Source organism: Lutra lutra, chromosome 8, assembly GCF_902655055.1.
Source record: "Lutra lutra chromosome 8, mLutLut1.2, whole genome shotgun sequence".
Classification (NCBI taxonomy): Eukaryota; Metazoa; Chordata; class Mammalia; order Carnivora; family Mustelidae; genus Lutra; species Lutra lutra.
In genome coordinates, this window is record NC_062285.1 from 67,747,615 (window position 1) to 67,770,692 (window position 23,078).

The 23,078-nt window shown below is 39.1% G+C and overlaps 1 protein-coding gene across 2 annotated transcripts in view; it reads left to right on the plus strand.

Moving 5' to 3' along the window:
• The window catches only part of SLC2A13 (solute carrier family 2 member 13), a 399,926-nt gene that overhangs the window by 370,511 nt on the left and 6,337 nt on the right, over positions 1-23,078 (plus strand). For both annotated transcript variants that reach the window (XM_047741221.1, XM_047741223.1), the window contains 2 exons: positions 18,405-18,526; positions 18,643-18,795. In XM_047741221.1, coding sequence (XP_047597177.1) covers positions 18,405-18,526; positions 18,643-18,795 — 275 coding nt within the window. The remainder of the gene's footprint in view (positions 1-18,404; positions 18,527-18,642; positions 18,796-23,078) is intronic.

Consider the following 23,078-nt stretch of genomic DNA (forward strand, 5'->3'; position numbering starts at 1 on the left):
ATTTAAAATACATACGCCTGGCAAATGCTTAGTAGCTAAAATTATGCTGCCCACTGATGTAGCCACAAGCCACTGTGGCTTTTGAGCACTTGAAATGTGGCTCATCTCAACTGAGATGTGCTGTAAGTGTACAACACACAGCGGACTTCGGAGACTTAGTACAAAAAAAGGTACAATATTTTCTTAGTAATTTTTATATTAGACACATGTTGAAATAGTATTTTAGATATATTGAGTGAAATAAAATATATTACTAAAATTGATCTCACTTATTTCACTTTTCGAATGTGGCTACTAGAAAATTTTTACTCATATACGTGGCTCACTTTCTATTTATATTGAACAGCCCTAATGTACAGTATGTCTAAATGTTCCTATGAGCCAATAAGAAAAAGAAACAATCCACTTGGAAAAATGCAAAAGAGCAGAGCACTTTATAAATGCAGATATCCAATGGCCAGTACACATATAAAAAAGAGCCTCAAGCACTTGGTTAATCAAGAAAATGCAAATTAGAACTACAAAGGAGTACCATTTTCATCTACCAAATTAGCAGCGATTAAAGAAATAAATAAAGCTGGCAAGGTTGCCGTGAGTTACCTCTTATCTACTGAGAGTGGGAATCCAAATGGACCCAGCTCCTTAGGACAGTTTGTGCTGTCAATAAAGTTAACCATGCACATAACTTGTGATCCAACTTGCATTTCTCTATACTTAAGAGAAACTCTTACACACATACACCAGGAGACATGTTAAAAATATGTTCATAGCAGCACTATAGAGAAGTTTTTAAAACTATAAACAACAAAAGAATAAAGAGGTATGTTCAAACAAGTATAGCACAGCACGCTGGAAATGAAGTAGAGCTAAAGGCTAGCCACATGACTGCCTCTCAGAAGCATAATTACCAGGAATGAAGCAAGTCCTGAAAGAAAGCATACAGTACTCCATTACGTCAGATTCACTATCAGGCGTAATCAAGCTATCCATTTTTCAGACTGCATATATAAATAGCATCACAATAGGGAAGGACAGGGATATAATTAACACAATTAATGATGGTGATTATCTGTGGGACCAAGAGAGGCATGCAGTCAGGAAGTGGCCTGTAGACAGCTTCTGAAGTCCAATAGTTTTTAAACTGGTCAGTGAATAATATGGTTGGTTATCTTATTGTAGTTTAGAGCATACATATTTTATAAATTCTTTCTGTGTATGACAAATTTTTAACAAAACAGGCTCTAAAACAACTCTGACATGAACCTAATTTTATGTGGACACACACACACAAAAGAGGTTTTTAAATATGTATATGGAAGAAACTCTAAAAAAGAATACTAAAATAACATATTTCATGATGATAGGATACATGCAGATGAGGAGTCAGAGTTCAGAAACTTCAGCCGTGGGGCAATGTTGATGGTCAGCTCTGTATATCCACACTGTGCTTGTCCAAAAGAGAAGCGGCATATATCATTGTCGTAACTTGAAAAGTAAAAGTGATCGCCAAAAACTGGGTTTATTTGGGAATAACAGAGAATTGCAATTTGGAACATACAGGCTATGGCAAAACCACAGGCAAACCTAACAGGAGAGAGGAAAGTTAAAGAGGAGGAGGAATTTGGGATGGGTTGTTTGAATGCAAGTCCACTGGACATGGACAAAAGCAAGAGTTCAGGGTGACTGATGACAGTTTCTCACTGGCTGACTTGTAGTGGTTGATTTGTTGTGGGTTTGATGTGCATGTTTTCCTGTGGAGGCCAATAATTGATGCTGAATGCTCTGGCTCCCCCTTTGAACCCCTTGACTTCACTTTAGTGAAATGTCCCTTTATTAAACAGGCAAGTTGGAGTATTTTTAGGAAAGTTTCAGATGGTTCCTAATTCTTTTGCATATATAGAAAGTCATAATCCGTCTTTTGAATGTACATAAGTCTCCTAGGAGTAGAATATTTTTGTACAAAGGTACCCCAACAAATATGTATAATCGAATATTATTTTTATTATTATGTAGTTGTTCTTTAGATAGATTCTCATACTTGTTCCAGATTTCTATGACAGAATTTGGAGTATCCTGTGTGTTATCTTAGTACCAGTAAAATTTGTAATGTGCCTTTCGTAAGTGCTCATTCCCTTCCTTTTGATGGATTCATGGCTAACAAACAGCAGTTTATCATCCACAAACTTGGTGTATTTGCCCTATTTGATTTTTAGACAGTAAGGAAATCTAAGCTAAGTCTCCCAACTATTTCCATTCACCTTGCATCATTATTTATTCATTTATTCACAGACCACCTTCTCTTGTCTCTTACGCTTGCTGTTTATTCATTTTCATCCTAAAATTTATAATGTTCCAAAAGATAGTGCCTATACATTACTATATAAAAACAAACTTACTCATGACTGAGTGAAGAAAAAATTTGTTTCAGTAAAGACTAAAGAGGAAGGAAGTATACCAAAGTATAGTAGTATGTCAAAATGCTATAAAGAGATTAACAAAAAGACTGTGACTGGGATAAATAAATGAGCTGGGAAAGAAAAAAAATAGCCTAGGAATCCAGATGATATTTCCTTTTTCTTTAGGAAACAGATCATATCCACAAGGGAACATTATAATGTATTGAACTTTATAAAAAAAAAAAAAAATTCCTGCCTCTAGTACCCATGCCTGCAGAATACATGTGTTTTACTAAGAGCAACAACAGTTGCTGTTGTTTTCATAATAGCTTTATTACATGCTAAGCATTTTTTAACATCTTAATTTTATTTTTTTCATGTTCCAAGATTCATTGTTTATGCACCACACCCAGTGCTCGATGCAATACGTGCCCTTCTTAATACCCACCACCAAGCTCACCCATCTCCCCAACTCCCTCCTCTCCATAACCCTCAGTTTGTTTCTCAGAATCCAGTCTCTCATCTTTCATCCCCCCCCTCCGATTTACCCCAATTCACCTTTCCTTTCCTTCTCCTAATGTCCTCCATGTTATTCTTTATACTCCACAAGTAAGTGAAACCATATGATAATTGACTTTCTCTGCTTGACTTATTTCACTCAGCATCATCTCCTCCAGTCCTGTCCATGTTGATACAAAAGTTGGATATTCATCCTTTCTGTTGGCTGAGTAATATTCCATTGTATATATGTACCATATCTTCTTTATCCATTTGTCTGTTGAAGGGCATCTCAGCTCTTTCCACAGTTTGCCGATTGTGGACACTGCTGCTGTGAACATTGGGGTACAGATGGCCCTTCTTTTCACTACATCTGTATCTTTGGTGGGAATACCCAGTAGTGGAATTGCAGGGTCATAGGGTCATGCTAAGCATTTTTAAATGAAGATGCTAAACCTCAGTTAGCTTAAATCACTTACTTACAGTCCTTGGTAGAAGCTAGTGGTTTACCAGAATTCAAACCTAGGTCTATTCTCCTGCAAACCGTGTGCTGTTAACCTCTATACAAACCTGGCCCTTTATGCCGTCCTACTCCTTTTCTTCTGAAACTTTTAACCAGATTGAGTAGCTCCTGATATCCGAATCAGAGGCTCACCTTAACATCACTGTTTCACTACATTACAATCTTATCTTTTTTTAAAAAGAAAACATTTACAGAAAATTTACTTGTGGCTATGATTTGATTCATATAAAAATGTTCTAGCTGTTACAGGCACCATGCCAAGGACAAAGGCAAGTGGGACCCAAAAAAGCTCAAAGTAGTCCATTTACTGAAATCTCAGATTTGATCAGCACTTTCTTCCAGGGAAAATACTCTTTGTACGTATTACCAGAGAGAGAGGATTTAGATAACGTGTTTAAACTTTGGAGCTATCCCCTCACTGCACATAGGGTAAAGACAGTGCAAAGAATTATCACTCACCAAGGTCGAGTCCAGATTTAATACTCTGCCTGAAGTTTTCCCGGCTCCTAAAATTTCATGACTCTGGGTTTTCTCTGTTGTGATTAGGGCAGCCAGACTGATCTAACTGTCCCCAAGGAGTGGTCACCTCTGAATTTTGTGTTTTCTCTGTATATGCCAGTATCTGCCTCCAGTGTGCATTTCACATGCTTCAGGACCCCCTTTCTTTTAATGGGTAGAACTTCGAGGCATATTACCAACTTCAGGGACCCTCTGGGAAAACTTACACCCAAGGTGAACACAAGGTTTTGTCGATGTATTTTATAATAAAAGCATAGCAGGCCTTCTTTAGAGTATGTGCTTTTCCCTTAAGATTTCATTTCCTAAGACCTTGACCTTATTTGAGGCATAGTTCCAGGACCATGGTTATCTTTACTCCACAGAGTACAAGTTCATCTAGGATCCAAGATAGAGCCCATATATTGAGACACCCATAATCTGAGATTGCCCATTGTTCACTCACGCGCTCAGAATAATCATTACTAGGATTTAGAGCTGATCTCCTGGACACCTAAACCACAGGCAGATGTGCTAAGTTCCCTCCCTCAGGATATGTCAGGGTCTAACAGAAGCCTACCCACCCATGTTGTCCATTGCTACCATTCCTTTTCTCTCTGTGTGAAGGAAAATACCACAGATGTCCACTAATCTCCTCTTCTGTGGGTGTGGGTGTTTGTGTATGTATTAGGAAATATGAAAACTTCTCACCTGCTAATTTCTTTTTGGCTGTCCATCTAATAATTTAATTGACACTGAGTTTGTAGTAAGTTACTGTTAAGTGATGGAATGAATGAATATTTAAATTCATCTATTCTTTTTTTTTTTTTTAAAGATTTTATTTATTTATTTGACAGAGAGAGATCACAAGTAGATGGAGAGGCAGGCAGAGAGAGAGAGAGGGAAGCAGGATCTCTGCCGAGCAGAGAACCCGATGCGGGACTCGATCCCAGGACGCTGAGATCATGACCTGAGCCGAAGGCAGCGGCTTAACCCACTGAGCCACCCAGGCGCCCAAATTCATCTATTCTGATGCTTAGTCTCATGCCTAGAATACAACAAGCATTTATTTGTTGAGATAATAATTTAATTAAAGGAATGATTACTTGGGAGTTAAAAATCATATAACTTTTTTTTTTAAGATTTTATTTATTTATTTGAGAAACAGAGATCACAAGTAGGCAGAGCAGTAGGCAGAGAGAAAGAGGAGGAAGCAGACTCCCTGCTGAGCAGAGAGCCCGATGTGGGGCTCGATCCCAGGACCCTGAGATCATGACCTGAGCCGAAGGCAGAGGCTTAACCCACTGAGCCACCCAGGCGCCCCAAAATCATGTAACTTTAAATACCTGCTATAAACTAACAAAATCACAAAAGGTCATCTGAAGAAGAAAGAATACGTTATGCTAATTCATTCTCCCCTTACATAAAATTGCTTTGGAAATGAAGGAACTTCAGAATCACAGGGCAGTATTTTCTTGTTACAGTGTCAAATGGTGAAAATAATTGATGCATATAACAAAAGTTTACTGAGCACCAACTGTGGCTTGTCACTGTGCTGGCCTGGGGGAGCCAGGGTGATGGTAGGTGGAGCAGAGGATGGGCTGGGTAAGGCAGGAGCGGGGGGCAGACCTTGCAGGGACCCTCCTGGTATGGAGCCAGGGCTGGTTTTAGGGTGAGGAGCCTGAAGGTGGGTGCCACACAATTTGCTTTGCTCCAGCGCCAGGAACACAGTATAAGGAGGGCAGGGTAGCCAGTAAATGATCTGTTAAGCTATTCCTTCACCCAAATGACAGAAAACCCAGCTTTGATATAGAATGATCGAAACACATTTCCATTTTATAGGTTTGTTTCATTCCTGGTAATCAGTAAAGTGTTTCAGCAGTCTCTATACAAATCAGAAAGTGAGAAAAAAGGCAGTTGCCATTAAAAGCCTTATTTATGAAATGATTACATTTTCATTTTAGCAGTAATTTGAGATAAAATAATGTGAAACTACCTTACAGTTTATGGTTTTATAATAATGACTCTATCTCCTCATTATTTAGAAAATTCTTATGTCAATAACTGATGGCACAGTTTCTTTTGTAAGTCATCTCTGAGATATTCAGTGCACATTTTCATCCTCTAAGCAACTTTCTGGGGATTTTTTTAAACATTTTATTTATTTATTTGACAGAGAGAGAGAGATCACAAGTAGGCAGAGAGAGAGGAAGGGAAGCAGGCTCCCTGCCTAGCAGAGAGCCCGATGTGGGGCTCGATCCCAGGACCCTGGGATCATGACCTGAGCCGAAGGCAGAGGCTTTAACCCACTGAGCCACCCAGGTGCCCCGGGAATTTTTTTTTTTTACTTCCTTACGGACGACTCTATTAGAGAAAGTCATTATGTAGTTCTGGGTTTTAGAGCATGTATTATTTCAAGACTGCTTGACACTGCCATCTTGTTGTATTAGAATGGTTGTTCTCCTTGTAATACGTTTGTGGTGTTGACATCACTGCCCTCAAATGGTTTCAATCTGGTTATTGAAATTATTTTATGGTATTTCAACTCCTAGCTCATGTCAGCATCCTTTCTGTTCTGATTACTGTTTTGTGCTTTGGGGCAAAATGGATACCAAGTCAGAAGAGAAGGTACAAAACAAAGAGGCTCAAATTTGCCAAGGTGCTACTCCTTGTAATTCCTCATGGTCTTTGGGAAGCACTTTATTCTACTCATTTTGAGTAGAGATTGAGTGACTTCACAACTGACATTAAGGAAGGACACTGACTTAGGGGAGATTTCAAGCAGAGTTTTCATCTCTTCTTTTTCCATTTATGTTCCATAAAAAAATAAGGCACCTCAAAAAAGAGGTTTTCATATATACATGAACTGGTAGGATGATTATATTGAAGGAGAAAGAAACAGAGAAGACTGGGTTTCAAATGCTACCCCTTCTGTGTAATCTTGGGAAAGTCACTGCATTTTGTCACATACCCAAAATGAAACCATCAATGCTATTGCTTTGGATTATTATGGGGATTAAATGAGTTAATGTAGATTAGGGTGTTTTGTGTACAGTAAAACTCCATACAAATATTAGTCAACTTCCTTGAGTGAAGATTTACTGCTACTCAAGGACATTTCTGCTGGGAGCATGGCTTTCACAAAGAAGCCATAGAACTCACACTTGATGGAAGGCAGCTGTAGAATGGATTGAAAAGAATCCAAGAAACAAATTATACCATTGTTTGCATGGTTGGATAACCAACCATGATAAATCAGCTGAATTCATTCCCATGCACCTGCAAATAAAAACGCATGCGGGGATACTGTGCGGGAACTCTCGCAGTGGAAAGAAAATAAACCAAGAGCACTGTTGTGAAGTTCTCACAGCTTTGGATGACACAGACAGATTTCATGATGCTTATGTAAGGAAGTATGTCTGTCTGATCTCACCACAGGCAGTAGCTTTTTTAATTCAGATGAGATAAATTCTTAAAATTTAAAAATTTCAAGGGGCAAATATATGCCTTCTCTAATATAGTATTGTGGAGAGATTGGTATCAGATGACCAAAGATCAGCTTAAAATTAATAAAATTATTTTTATGTTTTGCTTAAAAAACATGGAACATTGTTTATATGTAAAATGTACTAACTGTACTGGCCTATGAAGCCCGAGAGCAGGAAGGGGAAAGAGAGAGAGGTACTGTGTCCTTACTGGAGAAGGGTCCCCAAGAAATGCAGGAGAGTAAAAGAAGACAGGGAGGAGAGCAAAGTCTGAGGGGTGGGAAAACCTCGGGTCTCTGACTTCAATTCGAACTTGAGAGTGACGGTCTAATTCACCATCATGAGATCCTTATCATAACATCATCACACAAGAGCCAATCCTAGCCTTGCCTCAGGATAAACTGTATTATTAATTTCATTTACTAAAGTATTATCTTTGAAAAAATGTTTTTAATTATTAAATGATTCTTAAATAATACTAACTTAGGAAATCAGTAGCAATCAGCAAAATTGACTCTATTGAATTAAGTGTTTCATTTATTTACTCATTTAACAAGTAAGTATATACATTGTGTCAGGTATTAGACATCATTTAAGAGCTTACAAGTGGCTTTCAACTTAAGTACCACTGATGGGAGCCGTGTGCCTGCAGCACCGCTGCATGGAAGAGCATCCCACGTTTCTCAGGGCTCTGGAGCCCGCGACAAACAAGAAGAACTTACGATGCTGAACTTGTTACTATTACTTTGATGTTTCCCCGTCTCCATCCCATTTGGTTCAGTCTCTCCTTTTCACCTGGTACTTCAAGTTTCCTCATATGATTGGCTCATAATGGCAAGAAGAAAAAGAAAGGAAGAGAGCCCAAAGTAGAAAATGAAAGAAAGGAAAAAAAAATGTTGGTTTTCTTGAGTGACAAAGTAGCAGATTCTAAATATGATTCCAAAGGAATTCCAGGAAATATATGAGCAACAGAGTATGGCATAGTGGAATAAGGGTAGCATCTCCCACAGTGACTATATGGGGGGAAAGTTATCTTAATATTTTATACGATATTTTCAATATTTGAAAAAATCTTGTTGGAAGGGTGGAGCTGTATGACCATTGTGATCCATTCATCTGAGGACCTGTGGGATTTTTACAGATTCAGAATCAGGATCAGTACTCTATCTTAGAACATTCTTCTGTTGGGACTTTTCATGTTGAGAGGAACAGAGACACCAGACTTCCTGGTTAGTGGAAGTTTTATAGAGAAAAGTAAGGAAACAGAATTAGAAGATCTGGAATACCGTGCAGCAGACTGGTTGCGGTCTGCCCTTTGCCTCTCTCTTTTGCACTCCCCCATCACTATCAACTGTATGACCCTTCTAATGGCCTCTGTTTACCCTCTTCTCTGAGTCCCACTTCTGTATTGCTCTATACTGTTCAAATAGGTCATATTCTGACTTCCATAGAGATGGAATATAAACCATTTGTCAAGTCATTCTCTGGTATAAAGCTCTACTGTATGCCAAGGCTGTTGCTGTCAAACAGAGAGAGGCAGGCAAGCCATTCATGGGGCAGAGCGTGACTTCTTGTGTGGGGGGGACTCCCCAGCAGTGAACAGAGGCAGGCACGGTCAACTCCTGAGAAGAGAGGTGGTATAGTGATGGCCCTGGAGTTTTGAGGCCTTTGGGGCAATATGAAGGAACAGCGTAATAGAAAAGTGGTATAATTCAAAGGCAAGATTTCCCTTCCTTTCAGGGCCAGTGAAAGCAGGAGAGTGGCTAATAAGTTTCACTCTAATGTTTGCCTTTACTATAGGAAAAAACCTAGAGTTGAAACAAAACAATGGAAAAAGAGATCCAGCTTAGTTGTCTTTGAGTTGCTCCCATCTTGTCGAAGTGATGTTATCACAACTATAAATTCAAAAGTGAAACAATCATAATAGATTTCCTTCTTCCCCCAATTTTCCATATTTCCATTTATTCTCCTATAACCTGATGTCATAAATAATATTTTGTAATTGATGTTCCCTGCACTGTCAAGTTCATGGTATTTTCCATGTTTCCAGTGGACTGTGGCCAGGCTTGCTGTTGGTATGATGATGCAGTAGGAAAAAGAATGATGAAGTGTTTTCTTATGAAGTAATAAAATAAGAAATTTTTCTTAGAAATGGGTTTGAACTTTGAATGCTAACGTGGACCCTCCCCAAGGCAGAGTTCAGGGCTCTTCTGGCAGATTCTTTACATTGATCTCAGAACTTCAGGTGACAGGTCTGGGAGGAGCCAGAGAGGCAACAGGGAGCCACATCCACTTCCACTGACTATACAGACGTTCATTGTACTGTTTGTTTGAAACCAAAATGAAAGTAACCTAAGTTAGATCTAAGACTTAAACTTCAAATCTTTGTAATTTAGCCCAACTTACTTTTAGTAATTATTTTAATGGCTGTTTATTTCCTGTGGTTGTTGTACCTTAATTCACTTAACTCCACTGCAGATATCTGTATTGTTTTTGTTTCTGATTTTCATCTGTGTTAACTTGTGATAAATAAAAGGATACTGAAATGTCTCTCAGCATATAATGTTTCCATTCAGATAATTTACTAAGAATAAATTTTAGAAATGAGATGTTAGGTCATGAATATTTGGATATAAATATTCTTATGTCCAAATTGCCAGATTTCATTCCAAAAGGAATTTATACCAATTTAAATTCTTAAGCAGAATTAGAGACTATACCAGTATCATTATATATGTATGGCTTTAAATATTTAATAATTAATATTTAAGTATTATTTTCATCTGGTAGCCCACTCATATTCTATTTCCCATATTCGGGATCTATAAGCTAGCCAACATCCTGGTCGGTTTAGATACCATGATTTATATATAAATCAATTCATTTAAAAAGTGGGTTTTGGCTCCAGATATCTAATGTAAGATTTACCCATGTCTGTGATTTGTCTCAGTAATTCTAAAGATTTTCTTTTTACCAGAAAAATAATAATAAAAGATAATCAATGATTTTTTTCAACTTGCCTTTACGTCACAGTCCTCTGTAGGAAAATTATGAAACAACAACAACAAAATAATCCAGGAAAAATAAAAGACTAGACAATAGAAAATCATCTTAGGCCAAGATCTTCAACCTGGTCTGCTAGCTGCAAGCTAGGGAGCCATACGTTCCTAAAATGATTCAGCTGTGCATAGGTTAGAATTTAAATGCTATACTGGGGTGCTTGGGTGGTTCAGTATGTTGAGCGTCCAACTCTTGGTTTTGGCTCAGGTTATTATCTCAGGGTCATGAGGTCGAGCCCCGGGTTGGGCTTCACGCTCAGTTAGAATCTGCTTGAGATTTTTTCCCTCTGCCTCTCCCCCTGCTTGCTTGCTCACTCTCTCCCACTCTCTCTAAAATAAAAAATTTTTTAAAGAATTTAATTACTATGTTGCCACCCTTGACCCAAGTTTATTTCATGTTAGATTATCATGTAGTAACTATGCTAGTGAAAAGAAATTAAAGTGAGAAGGAGTCAAATTTCTAACAGTAACTTTTCCTGTTGCTTTGATGGGAGTGTTCAAAAGTTGAAATTTCTCATGGCTTGGGTTGCTTGTAAGTTTACATCCTCCTGGCCCTCTGAGTGACCGGCATTCTGTTTATTTCTCTTCAGACAAGAGTGGGGGTGTCCTTCCCTGGGGAGATACTCTATCCTTAGGTACCTCTCTATCACCATGCTCAGACTATCACTGTGTGATCGGATCATGAATTCCTCTAGATAAAGAACTACTAAAGTTCACTTTTAGGGGTGTCCGTTTTGCTTTGAGGTGATAGATTAATGATGTTCTTCAAAGAAATCGCAGACCTATGTCAGGAACTAGAGATGAAATCATGCTTCACTCCCACTTCCCATTAATGAATTGACAAGTAAAGCGGGTGCAGGAAACTCAGTAGAAGACTGGCACATGTGGCAGGCAAACTGTAGTAAGCTTTCCCTTACCTTCTCCAAAACCCTACATCTTTTTGTAAACTCTGGGATGGAGGCAGAGTTCTCTTGGTTTTTCAATGATTAGGACTGGCTAAATAAAATTTGAAGTTTTGCATGTTAAATACAGGTTGTATTTTCTCGCATCCCCCAGTTATGCTCATGAATAAAGGAGCAATACAAAAAGCATGTGCTGCGTAGGAAGCACAGAACCAAGTGCTTATGGTTAACTGGGGCAAGAGCAGTCGCAGCACTTAGTTCTGTTGGTTATTTCTCTGGATAGCTGATGGGGAGAGAGGTAACACACACACGCACACACACGACAGAAATAGCTCTACATCTGAAATGGTTTTAGAGTGGGTGTTGAGTAGGCAAGGGAGAACTGTTCTGCCTTCAAAGAGAGCTGTTAATTTCCAGAAGCGTTATTAGAGGCAGCACTGTGGGTTCTGTGACTGGAACAGCGAACCGATCATTTATGGTCTACGTGGCAGGTGTTCGTCCACGCTCTCTCTGGAGTAGCCCTCGGTCTCTGGTGAAGGGAGACTGTTTGGCCGGCTTGCACAATTCCACTGCTTTGTCCGCTGCAACAGCCTCTCTGCACAGCTCCTGTGATCTTCACGCGCTTTCTGGTTTTGCTCTAGAGTATGCTGTGTCCCATCAAAGAGCGTGGCTTTTTCTATTCCTAACCCACACACTGATGTCCAAGTTTTTTGTTCTTTCTCTAGAGCGTGATGTTCTTCCTCCCCTCCCCCACCCTTCGCAGTCACTTAGCCAGGAAAACATGAGGGTATTTTGTAGTAACATTTGGAATATACATTTTTATCTTTTAGTTGGGATTTCTAGTGTTTATATTCTAAAGGTCAGGTGATGTCACAGTCTTAGTCATTAGCCATCCGTGTATCGATGAGTATATAACTTGCCAAGTCAGAGCCTGCAGCACTTTCCTAAACTCAGCATGAGGATGACGAGGAGTTGCTCGCCCTTTTACGCACACAGACATGCCTAGCCAAACAGTGAAAAGCTACATCACACCAAGCACAGAGCTCACCCTAAAATATGCTGCTTTCCACTGTTCCAGCAAAAGAGATCCTGCAAGTGACTTTGGTAATAATGAAAATGGTGAATAGAATTTTTCAGCAGATTTTAGTGATTTTGAGTATTTGTAAATATTTCCCTCTCAAGGAACCTGCCTGCCTTTTTCACTCCTCTCTGTCCCCTTTCTTATTTTCTCATTTTAGGATCTTCATAACTCAAAAGACTCTTTGATTGGTGGGAAATGAAGATGGAAGATTATTGATCAGGGCATTTCTTTTTTTTTTTTTTTTTAAAGATTTTTTTTTATTTATTTGTCAGAGAGAGAGGGAGAGAGAGCAAGCACAGGCAGACAGAATGGCAGGCAGAGGCAGAGGGAGAAGCAGACTCCCCGCCAAGCAAGGAGCCCGATGTGGGACTCGATCCCAGGACGCTGGGATCATGACCTGAGCCGAAGGCAGCTGCTTAACCAACTGAGCCACCCAGGTGTCCCGATCAGGGCATTTCTAATGCTGTTTTTTACTCACAGTTCAGTGCAAAGGCTTCATTTATGCCCATAGAGAATACTAGTATGAACTAGAGGTGGAGATCTAAGAAAACACTGGTGGGGAACACAAAACTTGCTGTTCTTTTGGCAAACACTTAAATCACTTTCGTTGTGCCATACAATTATAACTGTATATAATCTTTGTAACAAGTTTATTAGGGACTTTTATAGATTAGAAAACCAAGGTACAAAGAGGTTGACTAATTTGCCCAAAGTTACACAGCTGGTAAGTAATAGAAACGAGATACAAAACCGTGTGGCCCAGCTCTAGACCTTAACTTTTGTGCTGTGCTGCCTCAGATAAGAGTCCAGGACAGTAAAAGGGGGAGGATATACAGATAGGACAGTACACAGCACTTATGTGATAATGATGTAGGTGAGGAAAATGAAAATCCATTGAGAGGAGAGAGTATTGCAGGTGAGTGGGTGACATCTGCACTCACCTTTAAGGCTGAGCTTGATTGTGACAGTGGAGATCAAGAGTGAGAGTTTGCTTTCAGTTAGACGAAATGTCATGAGTAGAACATACATACGTACATGGAGGTCTGGAAAGCTGGCTCAAAAAATTAGTAGTATAATTTAGTCAGAGAAAAGGATTGTATATAGGAGCATAAGATAAGGTAGGCTCCAGCCAAATTTTGCAGGCCCCATTATATGGGCAGTTGGGATAAGGGAGTTAAAGGTTTTTGAGCAATAAGGTGGCCAGAGCAATGTTTTCAAGAGCTCAAGTTGGTGGGGCAGTGGTTTGAAGAAAGGAATGCTAAATGCAGGGCAAATCAGTAGGAGACTATATTCATTTTCTATTGGTGCTATAATAATATTGCACAGATTAATTATACCCCAGTTTCTGTGGGCCAGAATTCCAAGCACAGCTTAGCTAGGTCCCCCTACCTAGGGTCTCACAAGAGTACAGAGCATTGACTTGGGCCATGGTTTTATCTGAGGCTCAACTAGGGAAGATTTTGTTAGCAGAATTCAGTAACTTTTGTACCAAGGATTTCAGTTTCTTGCTGTCAATCAAAGGCTATCTACAGCTCCTAAAGACATCCCTCCATTCCTTCCATGAGCATTCCAACATTGTCATCCCACAACGTGACAGCTGTTTCAAAGCCAGCAAGAGTGTGAGAGACTTCAGCAGAGCAGCACTGTCATCTTACATAATCACGTATGTCCTGTCACTTCTGCCACTTTCTGTTAGAAACAAGTCATGGGTCACTCCCACACTCAAGGAGAGAGGACTAGAGAAGAGTATGCATATTAGGAAGCGGACCGTGGAGAGACTGCTCTAGAATCTGCTAGAGACCAATGCAGTTGATGAGATCAACGGAGTCTGAATTAGGGTGGTATTAACACACACAAAAAAAGAATAATCAGATTCAAGAAACTATATCTAGGCAATATAATTATGAATTCTTACCCACCTTATGTTAAGTTTTTTTGCATATATCATCTCATGTAATCCTCTAAATAGCTGTTTGAGGTAGGTGCCAGGAAGATCCTTATTTCACAGATGAGGACACAGGCTTTGAAAAGTTAAGTACCTAAGTTACAAATATCCCAGCTTCAAATCTGGGTGTCCCAACCTAGATTTGAACATAGGATGTCAGTCCCAGAGCTCATAGTCCTAGCCACTGTTCTTTAATTGGTCTTCAAAGTATAGGGGATTTAAAGAAAGATGGGTAAGAAAATATTGAAGATAAACTGCAAGTGTTTAATGCATTTCAACTCAGGGAATGGTGGTGTTATCAAAAAAGAAATGTCACGAGAGGCACTATTACACTAATACTATGCATACACTACGTGCCAAGCACTGTGCTAAGCACTCAGTATGCATGACACAGTTAATGTTCCAACAGCCTCTGATAATAGCGGATATTCAGCAGATACCTAAATTCCATCAATGGAGCATGAGAAAAAAGTCAGTGCTAGAGTTAACTATCAGGGAGCATCCATGTGGAGATTATCATCTTTAAAATTAGATGAGATGGGTGCAGAGGTAATCTAGCAGTGATATGTCACCCCACTGATCGCCAGCATTGATTTGGCTGATCTGGCTACTAGACAGGTGTCCCCTCCTTCCCCCTTCCATGTGCATCCCTCCTGTGCTGTACACTCAAAAAGGATGACCTTCCCAGATACTGTTCTTCCATCAAGGGTATAGAAGCTGCACACCTGCTAGAACCTCCAAAAGAGCTTTCGAGTTCAATTTGTTGGAGAATGTAGGGTCATCAAGATTCCAGAACTCCAGACACATCCAATGAAGCACTGCATGTGGCAGTCTGCCTTTTAAAAAATTAATTAAAATTAGATGGGCTGTTTAAGAGACAAAGGACAGACCTCATAACAGAACCTTAGAACACACCTGTATTTAGAGGTTGAGGGAAGGAAGAGACACTTTAAAAAGCAGTGAAGACATATGTATCAGAAAAGATGGAGATATAACTGGAAAATGCAAAGGGGAAAGAAGAAAAAAGGGTTGTCAGCACTATCAGCCACCAGAAAGTAATCAAAGAACCTCAGAATCAAGGTTAGGAGGTCTAAGTTTTGGGTAAGTAGATCCAGGAAAACAGCCTGACTGTCTGAGAGTCAGCTGGCCCATGGGTAGATGGGGGAACTGGGCTAGGAAGGAAAGAGTGGGGCGTAAGGATGAAGAGTTCACCAGTATAAATTTCTCCATAATTGCAGATGAACTAATGTCATATGAGAGGGGTTGAATAATTAGGTAGCAGCAATCTTGTGTGTCATAAAATAGAAGGTGAAGGCTCATGTCGGAAGGAAAAATGAAAATGGCAGAAAGAGATAGACTACTGATGGAAAGTGACCCCAGCAGAGACAGAACAAGGAGGAGGTGCAGGTCCTTAGAAAAGGCAAGAGACATGTTACTAATGGAGGTGGAGGAGAAGAGCCCTGAAAGAAAATGCAGGAAAACAAGAGGTTCAAGAGAGTAAAATTGAGGATGTTCAAATTGAACATCCTCCATTTTCTTCTTATAGTACCACCCAAGTTCACAGTAGTGAGAAAAAGGGAAAGACCTCAGTACTGGAGATAACAAATATTTTAATTAACTGATGCAACAGTTGACCAAAGTTTAGCCCAGTGATAATTGAAGACAGTTAGATGGTACCGCACAGTGTTGGAAACGGACATCGTGTGGATGGCAGATAAGCCTGAAGGAAGGAAAAATGGATTCTAGGCCAGTGACGTGTATTGGCATCGTCTACACTGAATGATGAGGTTAGGTGAATACTGATGGGAGTTCAAAATCTTAAGATTATGATTTGGGCATGGAGGAAGTTATCAAAAATAAGGAAATAAAATGCTTTTTATCAGAAAAGGGATGCCGAGACCTTGAAGTAAAATAATTCCAAATCAAGCAAACTATAAAGTGCCCTCTTGCAGTTTCAGAGGCTAAATAAAGAATGATGAGGCCAAAGTATTACATGGGCCAGAAGTAAAAATAAACTGTGGCAGAGGATGTGAGGGGTGGATGGAGGATATGACTGACCGGGCATCCAACTCAGGAAGACAAGGTGGGTTATTATGATGGAGGTCATAAACAGACCAGCAAGGCCAGGGCTTAGATGTTAAGGTTCAAACATAGAGGTCATCAAAGGCAGAATACTAGTCTAAAAATGACAACAAGGGCAAGAATGTTTTTGAGGCTTGTTGTGTCTTCATGGGCAATTTTTCAATTAAGGTAAAGAATTGGAAGTTCAACTTGAAAGTCAATCTAAGACCAGAGGAGACTTTGCTTCACAAAGGAACTAGGAGGCAGAGTCACCAGAGAGTGACTGAAACGGAAGCAAGGGCTTGCGGCAGGAAGGGGAAGTGTTAGCTGGGATCAGGTATGAGCATTTTTCCTTTCTCACATCTACGCAGTCACCTCTTTACAAGTGACCCTTCTAATCCTTAAAATTACCTGTAAGGCATTATCCCCATTTTACACATGATGAAAAAAAAATCTGGTTTGGGAATTTGAATCTTGTCCTCATTGCAAATTCTGGGTTCTTTCTACCACAACAGACAGACTCTCAGGTAGTCTTAAAATGTTTACTATAGCTTTCAAGGACTAACTGGAAATCATGCCTGACTTATACAAAGTGGGTATAACACAGAATGTGTTTTTTTATCGAGGTATATAATTAACCTGTAACATCGTATTTAGTTTCAGGTAGACCACATGATTTGGCATTAAACGTCCATCATGATAAATTATTTACAAATGTTTCTTGTCATGAGACCCTTTAAGACGTACTCTCTTAGCAATTTTCAGACATGCAGTGCAGTATTATTAACTGTAGTTGCCATGCAGTTCATTACCTTCCATGACATTTTTTAACTGGAAGTTTGTACCTTTTGACCCATTTCAATTCTCCAAACTCCGTGCCCCAGCAACCACAAATCTGTTCTCTGTATCTATGACATGGCTCAGTATTTTTGTTTAGATTGCATATACAAGATCATATGGTATTAATTCAGGTAGCATAATGCCCTCAAGGTCCATCCATATTACTACGACAGCAAAAGTTCCTTAAGGCTAATGGTGTGCATGTGTGTGTTTGTGTATACGTACACACACATTTTCTTTATCCATTCATCCATCAGTGGACACTCAGGTTGCTTTCATATCCTATTGTAAATAATGCTGCAGTGAACATGCAGATGGATATATCTTTCGAGTTAGTGCTTTCATTTTCTTCAGATAAATACCCAGAAGTTGTTTTGCCGAATCATATGGTAGTTTTGTTTTTAATTTTTTGAGGAACCTCCATCCTGTTTTCCATAGTGACTGTACCAATATACATTCTCAACAGTTTGTGCACAAGGGTTCCTCATTCTCCACATCCCCACCAACACTTGTTATTCATCTTTTTGATGGTAGCCATTCTAACAGGTGGGAGGTGATATTTCATTATTTTGGTTTTGATTTGTATTCCCCTGATGATTAATGATGTTGAACACTTTTTCCTGTACCTGTCATCTATATGTCTCCTTTAGGAAAATGTCCACTTAGATCCTCTGACCATTTTTTTAAAAGATTAATTTATTTTTAGAGAGTAAGTGGGGAGGGAGGAGGGAGACGGGGAGAGAATCTCCATTGACCGCGGAGCCTGACTCGCATGGCTCAGTCTCAGAGACGCTGAGGATCATGACTGGAATCGAAACCAAGAATCAGATGCTCAATCAGGTACACACCACTGACCATTTTTTAAATTGGATTGTTTGTTTTTTGCTGTGAGTTGTACACACAGTGTATTTTTCTCTTGAGTTATATTCAGATCGAAAGTGTTCTATGTGAGGTTTATAGCTAATACTGTATATTTAAATCTTAATTTTTTTTTCAAGAAAAACATCTTGGACCCTTTTCCTTAATGATATTAAGGAACTTTCAGATATATCCAAGATATACACATTGAATTTCTGTAACTATAACCTAAAACATTATTTTTATTGCTATATTTTTCAGGTGTGAGAATGAAACCAAATTTAAAACAGAAGATGTATTTTGGGCTTACAATTTCTGCCCTACACCATACTCCTGGACTGCACTTCTGGGCCTTATTTTATATCTTGTTTTCTTCGCACCTGGTAAACAAAGGCTTTGTGTTCTATTAATTAAAGTGTCTCTTTTTAGAGGGGACAAACTACTCTTTTTCAGATTTTAGACTACTTTACTGAAATTTTTAGTTTCATATTTTTCTCAGGAATGGGACCAATGCCTTGGACTGTGAATTCTGAAATCTATCCCCTTTGGGCAAGAAGTACAGGAAATGCATGTTCATCTGGAATAAATTGGATTTTCAACGTTCTGGTTTCACTGACATTTTTACACACAGCAGAGTATCTTACATATTATGGTAAGAGAATATTTTTCTCATCTATAGTTTCATTTTTATTTTTCCTCCTCTTTTTATACATGCTATCATTTGTGTTTGAAAGTGTAGATGGTTATATTTTTGCTATTATAAGTAATCTCTATGTGGTTCTTTCCTTCCCCAAAGGCCTTGAAAAAGTACGTGGAAAAGATAAAAGGAATTCTCCTTTCCTAAGCAGCACTCCTTCTTGTCCCTCAGTGTTTAGAGACTTAACCCACCTTCCAACCCAAACATCTCCCAGCTCTCTCCCCAGTTGGAAATCTTCATAGCAGTGCTTTTAGTTTAATGAAGAAACCTAAACAACAGAGCATGGTAGAAAGGAGGCAGGCAGGGAATCTAAGGGCTAATGCTTGAAGAGGTCTCGTGACGGAGATGGAGTCATGTCCAAGTAGCTCCCCCAAAGGTCGTGCTGTGATTTATGCCTTCCACTGTATCATCCATGCTGTTCAGGTCACGGCATGTTAATTTCAGCATCCACTAAGAGCAGCACTTAGCACTGCCTGAAGCATAAACCTAACAGAGGTGTTAATGTGCAAATGTGTGGACCATACCTCAAAACAGTATTAGGAAGTGGCTGAGACAGGAAAAAACTCCAGGAAGCTACTTCAAGTCCATTTTTATTAAAACGAAAAGACTTTCTCTTTAGCAAGAGAATTTCTTCATTATATGTATGAGTTTACAGTTTGTAATTGGATTCTAAAAGATGAAATGTGAGGTTTTTATTCTAATGTCCCCATAAGTCTCTGTATGTATAGGGACTGTCTCTTGCTTATACCCATTCTCTGATCCCTTACCCATCACTCACCCCACCTCATCCCATGCTCCAGGCACTTAAATTCCTTTTTGCAAGAACCCACACACACCCCTCACAGTTGGACCATAAATGTTTGCAGCTCAGGCCAGGACTTACGCCTTGTTCACCATTATAATAGTCCCAGTGACTTCCTGGGCATTTCTGTTCACTGGGCATTCACAGGGGTCTATCAAATGAATAAAAATGCGGAAGAATTTTAATATGAAGAAACATTATACGAATCTGTTCCTTCTCATTCTCAACATCCGTATTGGTATTTATTTTTATTATCTTTATAAAACTCTTATTTCCCCCAGTGAACATTTTAGAAATTTAGAAACATTAAAAAAGGAAATACACTGGCATTTGAAACTGGATATGCATTTCATATATTCAGTTTTAACCCATTGGCAATTAGAGTTTTTTACATAAATTCAGAAACCTATCTTTCTGAGACCATAAATATTTACACAATAAATATTTACCCATATTTGCTAGTTCTTGAGAATGCTTAATTTTTTTTGTTTTGGAGAATTCTTAAATATTTAAAGACCTAACTATAGGTTAACATATTAAGTCATAGACCAAAAGTCTACAAGGCAAGGCATTTGTTACCAGAGTGCCTTTCTCTCAAATTTATGCTGCCTGAATAACATGAAGCAACAGAAATAAAATTTAAATAGCTCCTAGCCAGGCTTATTTCAGAAATATCCAGTTAGAACAAACTGGTGGTTGCCAGAGGGGTAGGGGCTGGAGGGGATGGGCAAAATGACTGGTAGGAGGTACAGGCTTCCAGTAATGGAATGAAAAAGTCCCAGATATGGAAAGTACAGCATAGGGCATATGGTCAGTGGTACAGTAATAGCACTGTGTGACAGTGTGGTGACAGATGATAGCTATACTTGTGAGCACAGCATAAGATAGAGTTGTGGAATCACTATGTTGCACACTGGAAACTAGTGTCAACTGCACTTTCATTTAATATGTTTATATATATAATAAAGAACTATATCCAGTTAGAAGCAGATTTTTGCTTTGCATTAAGCCAAGCTTCAATTATGTTGGCACATTGGTCCATTAGGTCTACTGCTTGCTAGTAGCAGAACAACATTTAAGTTCAGATGAACTTTTCCCTGTTTTTGGATCTGAATTTTAATCTACATTTAATCTACTATTGGTTTATGTAAGGTGCATGTTTCTATTCCTCATTTACCAAACACGTACCATAATGAAGTATTTCTCTTGAAATATGCAGGTCTTTTATTTCCTCCTTTCTTCATAAAACTTCAGATTTTGTTTCCTTTCTAAACTGTACTGCTTAGATAGTCTGTCTGCCTTGGACCCCATGCACTAGTGTTTATTACTAAAAACTGTCACCAGTATACCATTTTATGTATAGCACTGTGAATACTAAATACTAAATCTACCAAATAGATCCCTTGGAAAGGATTGTATCAAAGTTCCTGTACTGAAATATTGAAATTCAGTCACACATGATCTTGATTCCTCATTATGTATAATTCAATTAAACATTTGCTTAAATCTTATTAGAGTCCCATAATAAGTTTTGGATTTATTTCCTTCAGAACAAAGCTAAGGAATATGTGCACTTAACAATCCTGACAGACTCATTACAGACCTTTTTTTTTTCATTTTCATTCCAAAAAGAAATAGTAAGTTTACATAATTGACTTGGCCATTACTTGGAGCGGGTCACAACCCCCCACCCTCAGTTGGCCCCTGCCCCTGGGGCTTACCCATAGGTCTCACCAGTGGAGCACACTTAGGAAGTTTTGGTATTTGCCTGCTTTACTTTCTTCAGATTCTACAAAAGGGTCTTATATTTTTTTTTTTAAGATTTTATTTATTTGACAGAGAGAGGAGGAAGCAGGCTCCCTGCTGAGCAGAGAGCCCGATGCGGGGCTCAATTCCAGGACCTTGGGATTACTACCCAAACTGAAGGCAGAGGCTTTAACCTACTGAGCCACCCGGGCGCCCCAAGGGTCTTGTATTTTAATAGCATTTCCTTGATGTTGTTTGGCTTGGGAATCTGGGTCACAAGCATGAAGCTGTTATGGCCTTTTAAGAATATTCTTAATCCATCTAATTGTTTTTAACTATAGGGTTGAGCACTGAAAGATTTGTTATTTTTCTTTATGTCTGTTCCTAAACTGTGAAACATGATAAGTGTTTCCTCAATATTATAGTTTATAAAGCCAAACCTAGTTTTCTCTGTTAGAGATTTTGGAGTATAGCAGCCTGATTTAGTCTAAAATATTTTACCATCTGCACTTATTTTTCCTGTGTTATCATCATAATTACCATCCTTTCTTTGTCCCTCCCTGCTAAAGATTCCATTTCTCTTCCCACAAGTTTCACTTCTCTGTAATCAAACACAGGACTGTATCTCCTTTCATTTTATCCCCTAAATCCCCACATTATCCAAGATCTAGCTTGTCAGTATCACCTTTTTCATGAAAACTTTCCCAGTTTTTAAGTCCTACTAATATCATTCTATTCTAATAGTTACCCTTCTTCCCTAGTCATTTAGTGGAGTTTGATAACGCTATCCCCTTTTTTGGAATTCTAATAGGCATGTAACATCATACATTAATTATTTCTGTTCTTTGCATTTGGGGAGGGCAGCAGTTATTTTCTCCATTAGATGAGGAAACCAAGGTCAAGAGAATTTAAGAAACTATCCTAGGACTCTGCCTGTGTCACTTTGTGACTTTCCAATCCACACTCTCTACAGAGCCTTCCTCTCACTGTAATTCAGTCATGCATCCCAGGTGACCTAGTACTATCTTCTGATTATTTACCAAGTATAAGACATGTCTGTTTAACATGAACCAAAACAAATGAAATAAAGGACCCCTATATGTGTAAATGGAGTTTTTAACCGAGAATGTGATTTATAGCACCTTAAGAGTTGTATAGCTTCTGATGATTTAATCTAACAAACTTTCATAATTTAGTCAACCCTTTCATGTGTTTTCAAAATCTCGTAATTTACCTCTTTTTTGCTTTTCTCATAACTCCTCCTCATTCCAGAGCAGATTCTTTCAGGTGGTCAGTTCAACAGCATTTTTCCTCCATAGTTTCCTTTTCCTGAAATGGTGCTTATAGGCATTGTCTTTAAGAAAGTAGTCTTCGGGCACCTGGATACTCAGTTGGTCAGGGTCATAGAATCGAGCCTCGAGTTGGGCTCCACACTCAGCAGGGAGTCTGTCTGAGATTCTCTCCCTCACTGCCTGCCCCTCCCCACCCACACGTGTGCCTGTTCTTTTTTTTTTAAGATTTTATTTATTTATTTGACAGAGAGAGATCACAAGTAGACAGGCAGGCAGAGAGGGGGGGGGGGGGAAGCAGGATCCCCGCTGAGCAGAGAGCCCAACGCGGGACTCGATCCCAGGACCCTGAGATCATGACCTGAGCCGAAGGCAGCAGCTTAACCCACTGAGCCACCCAG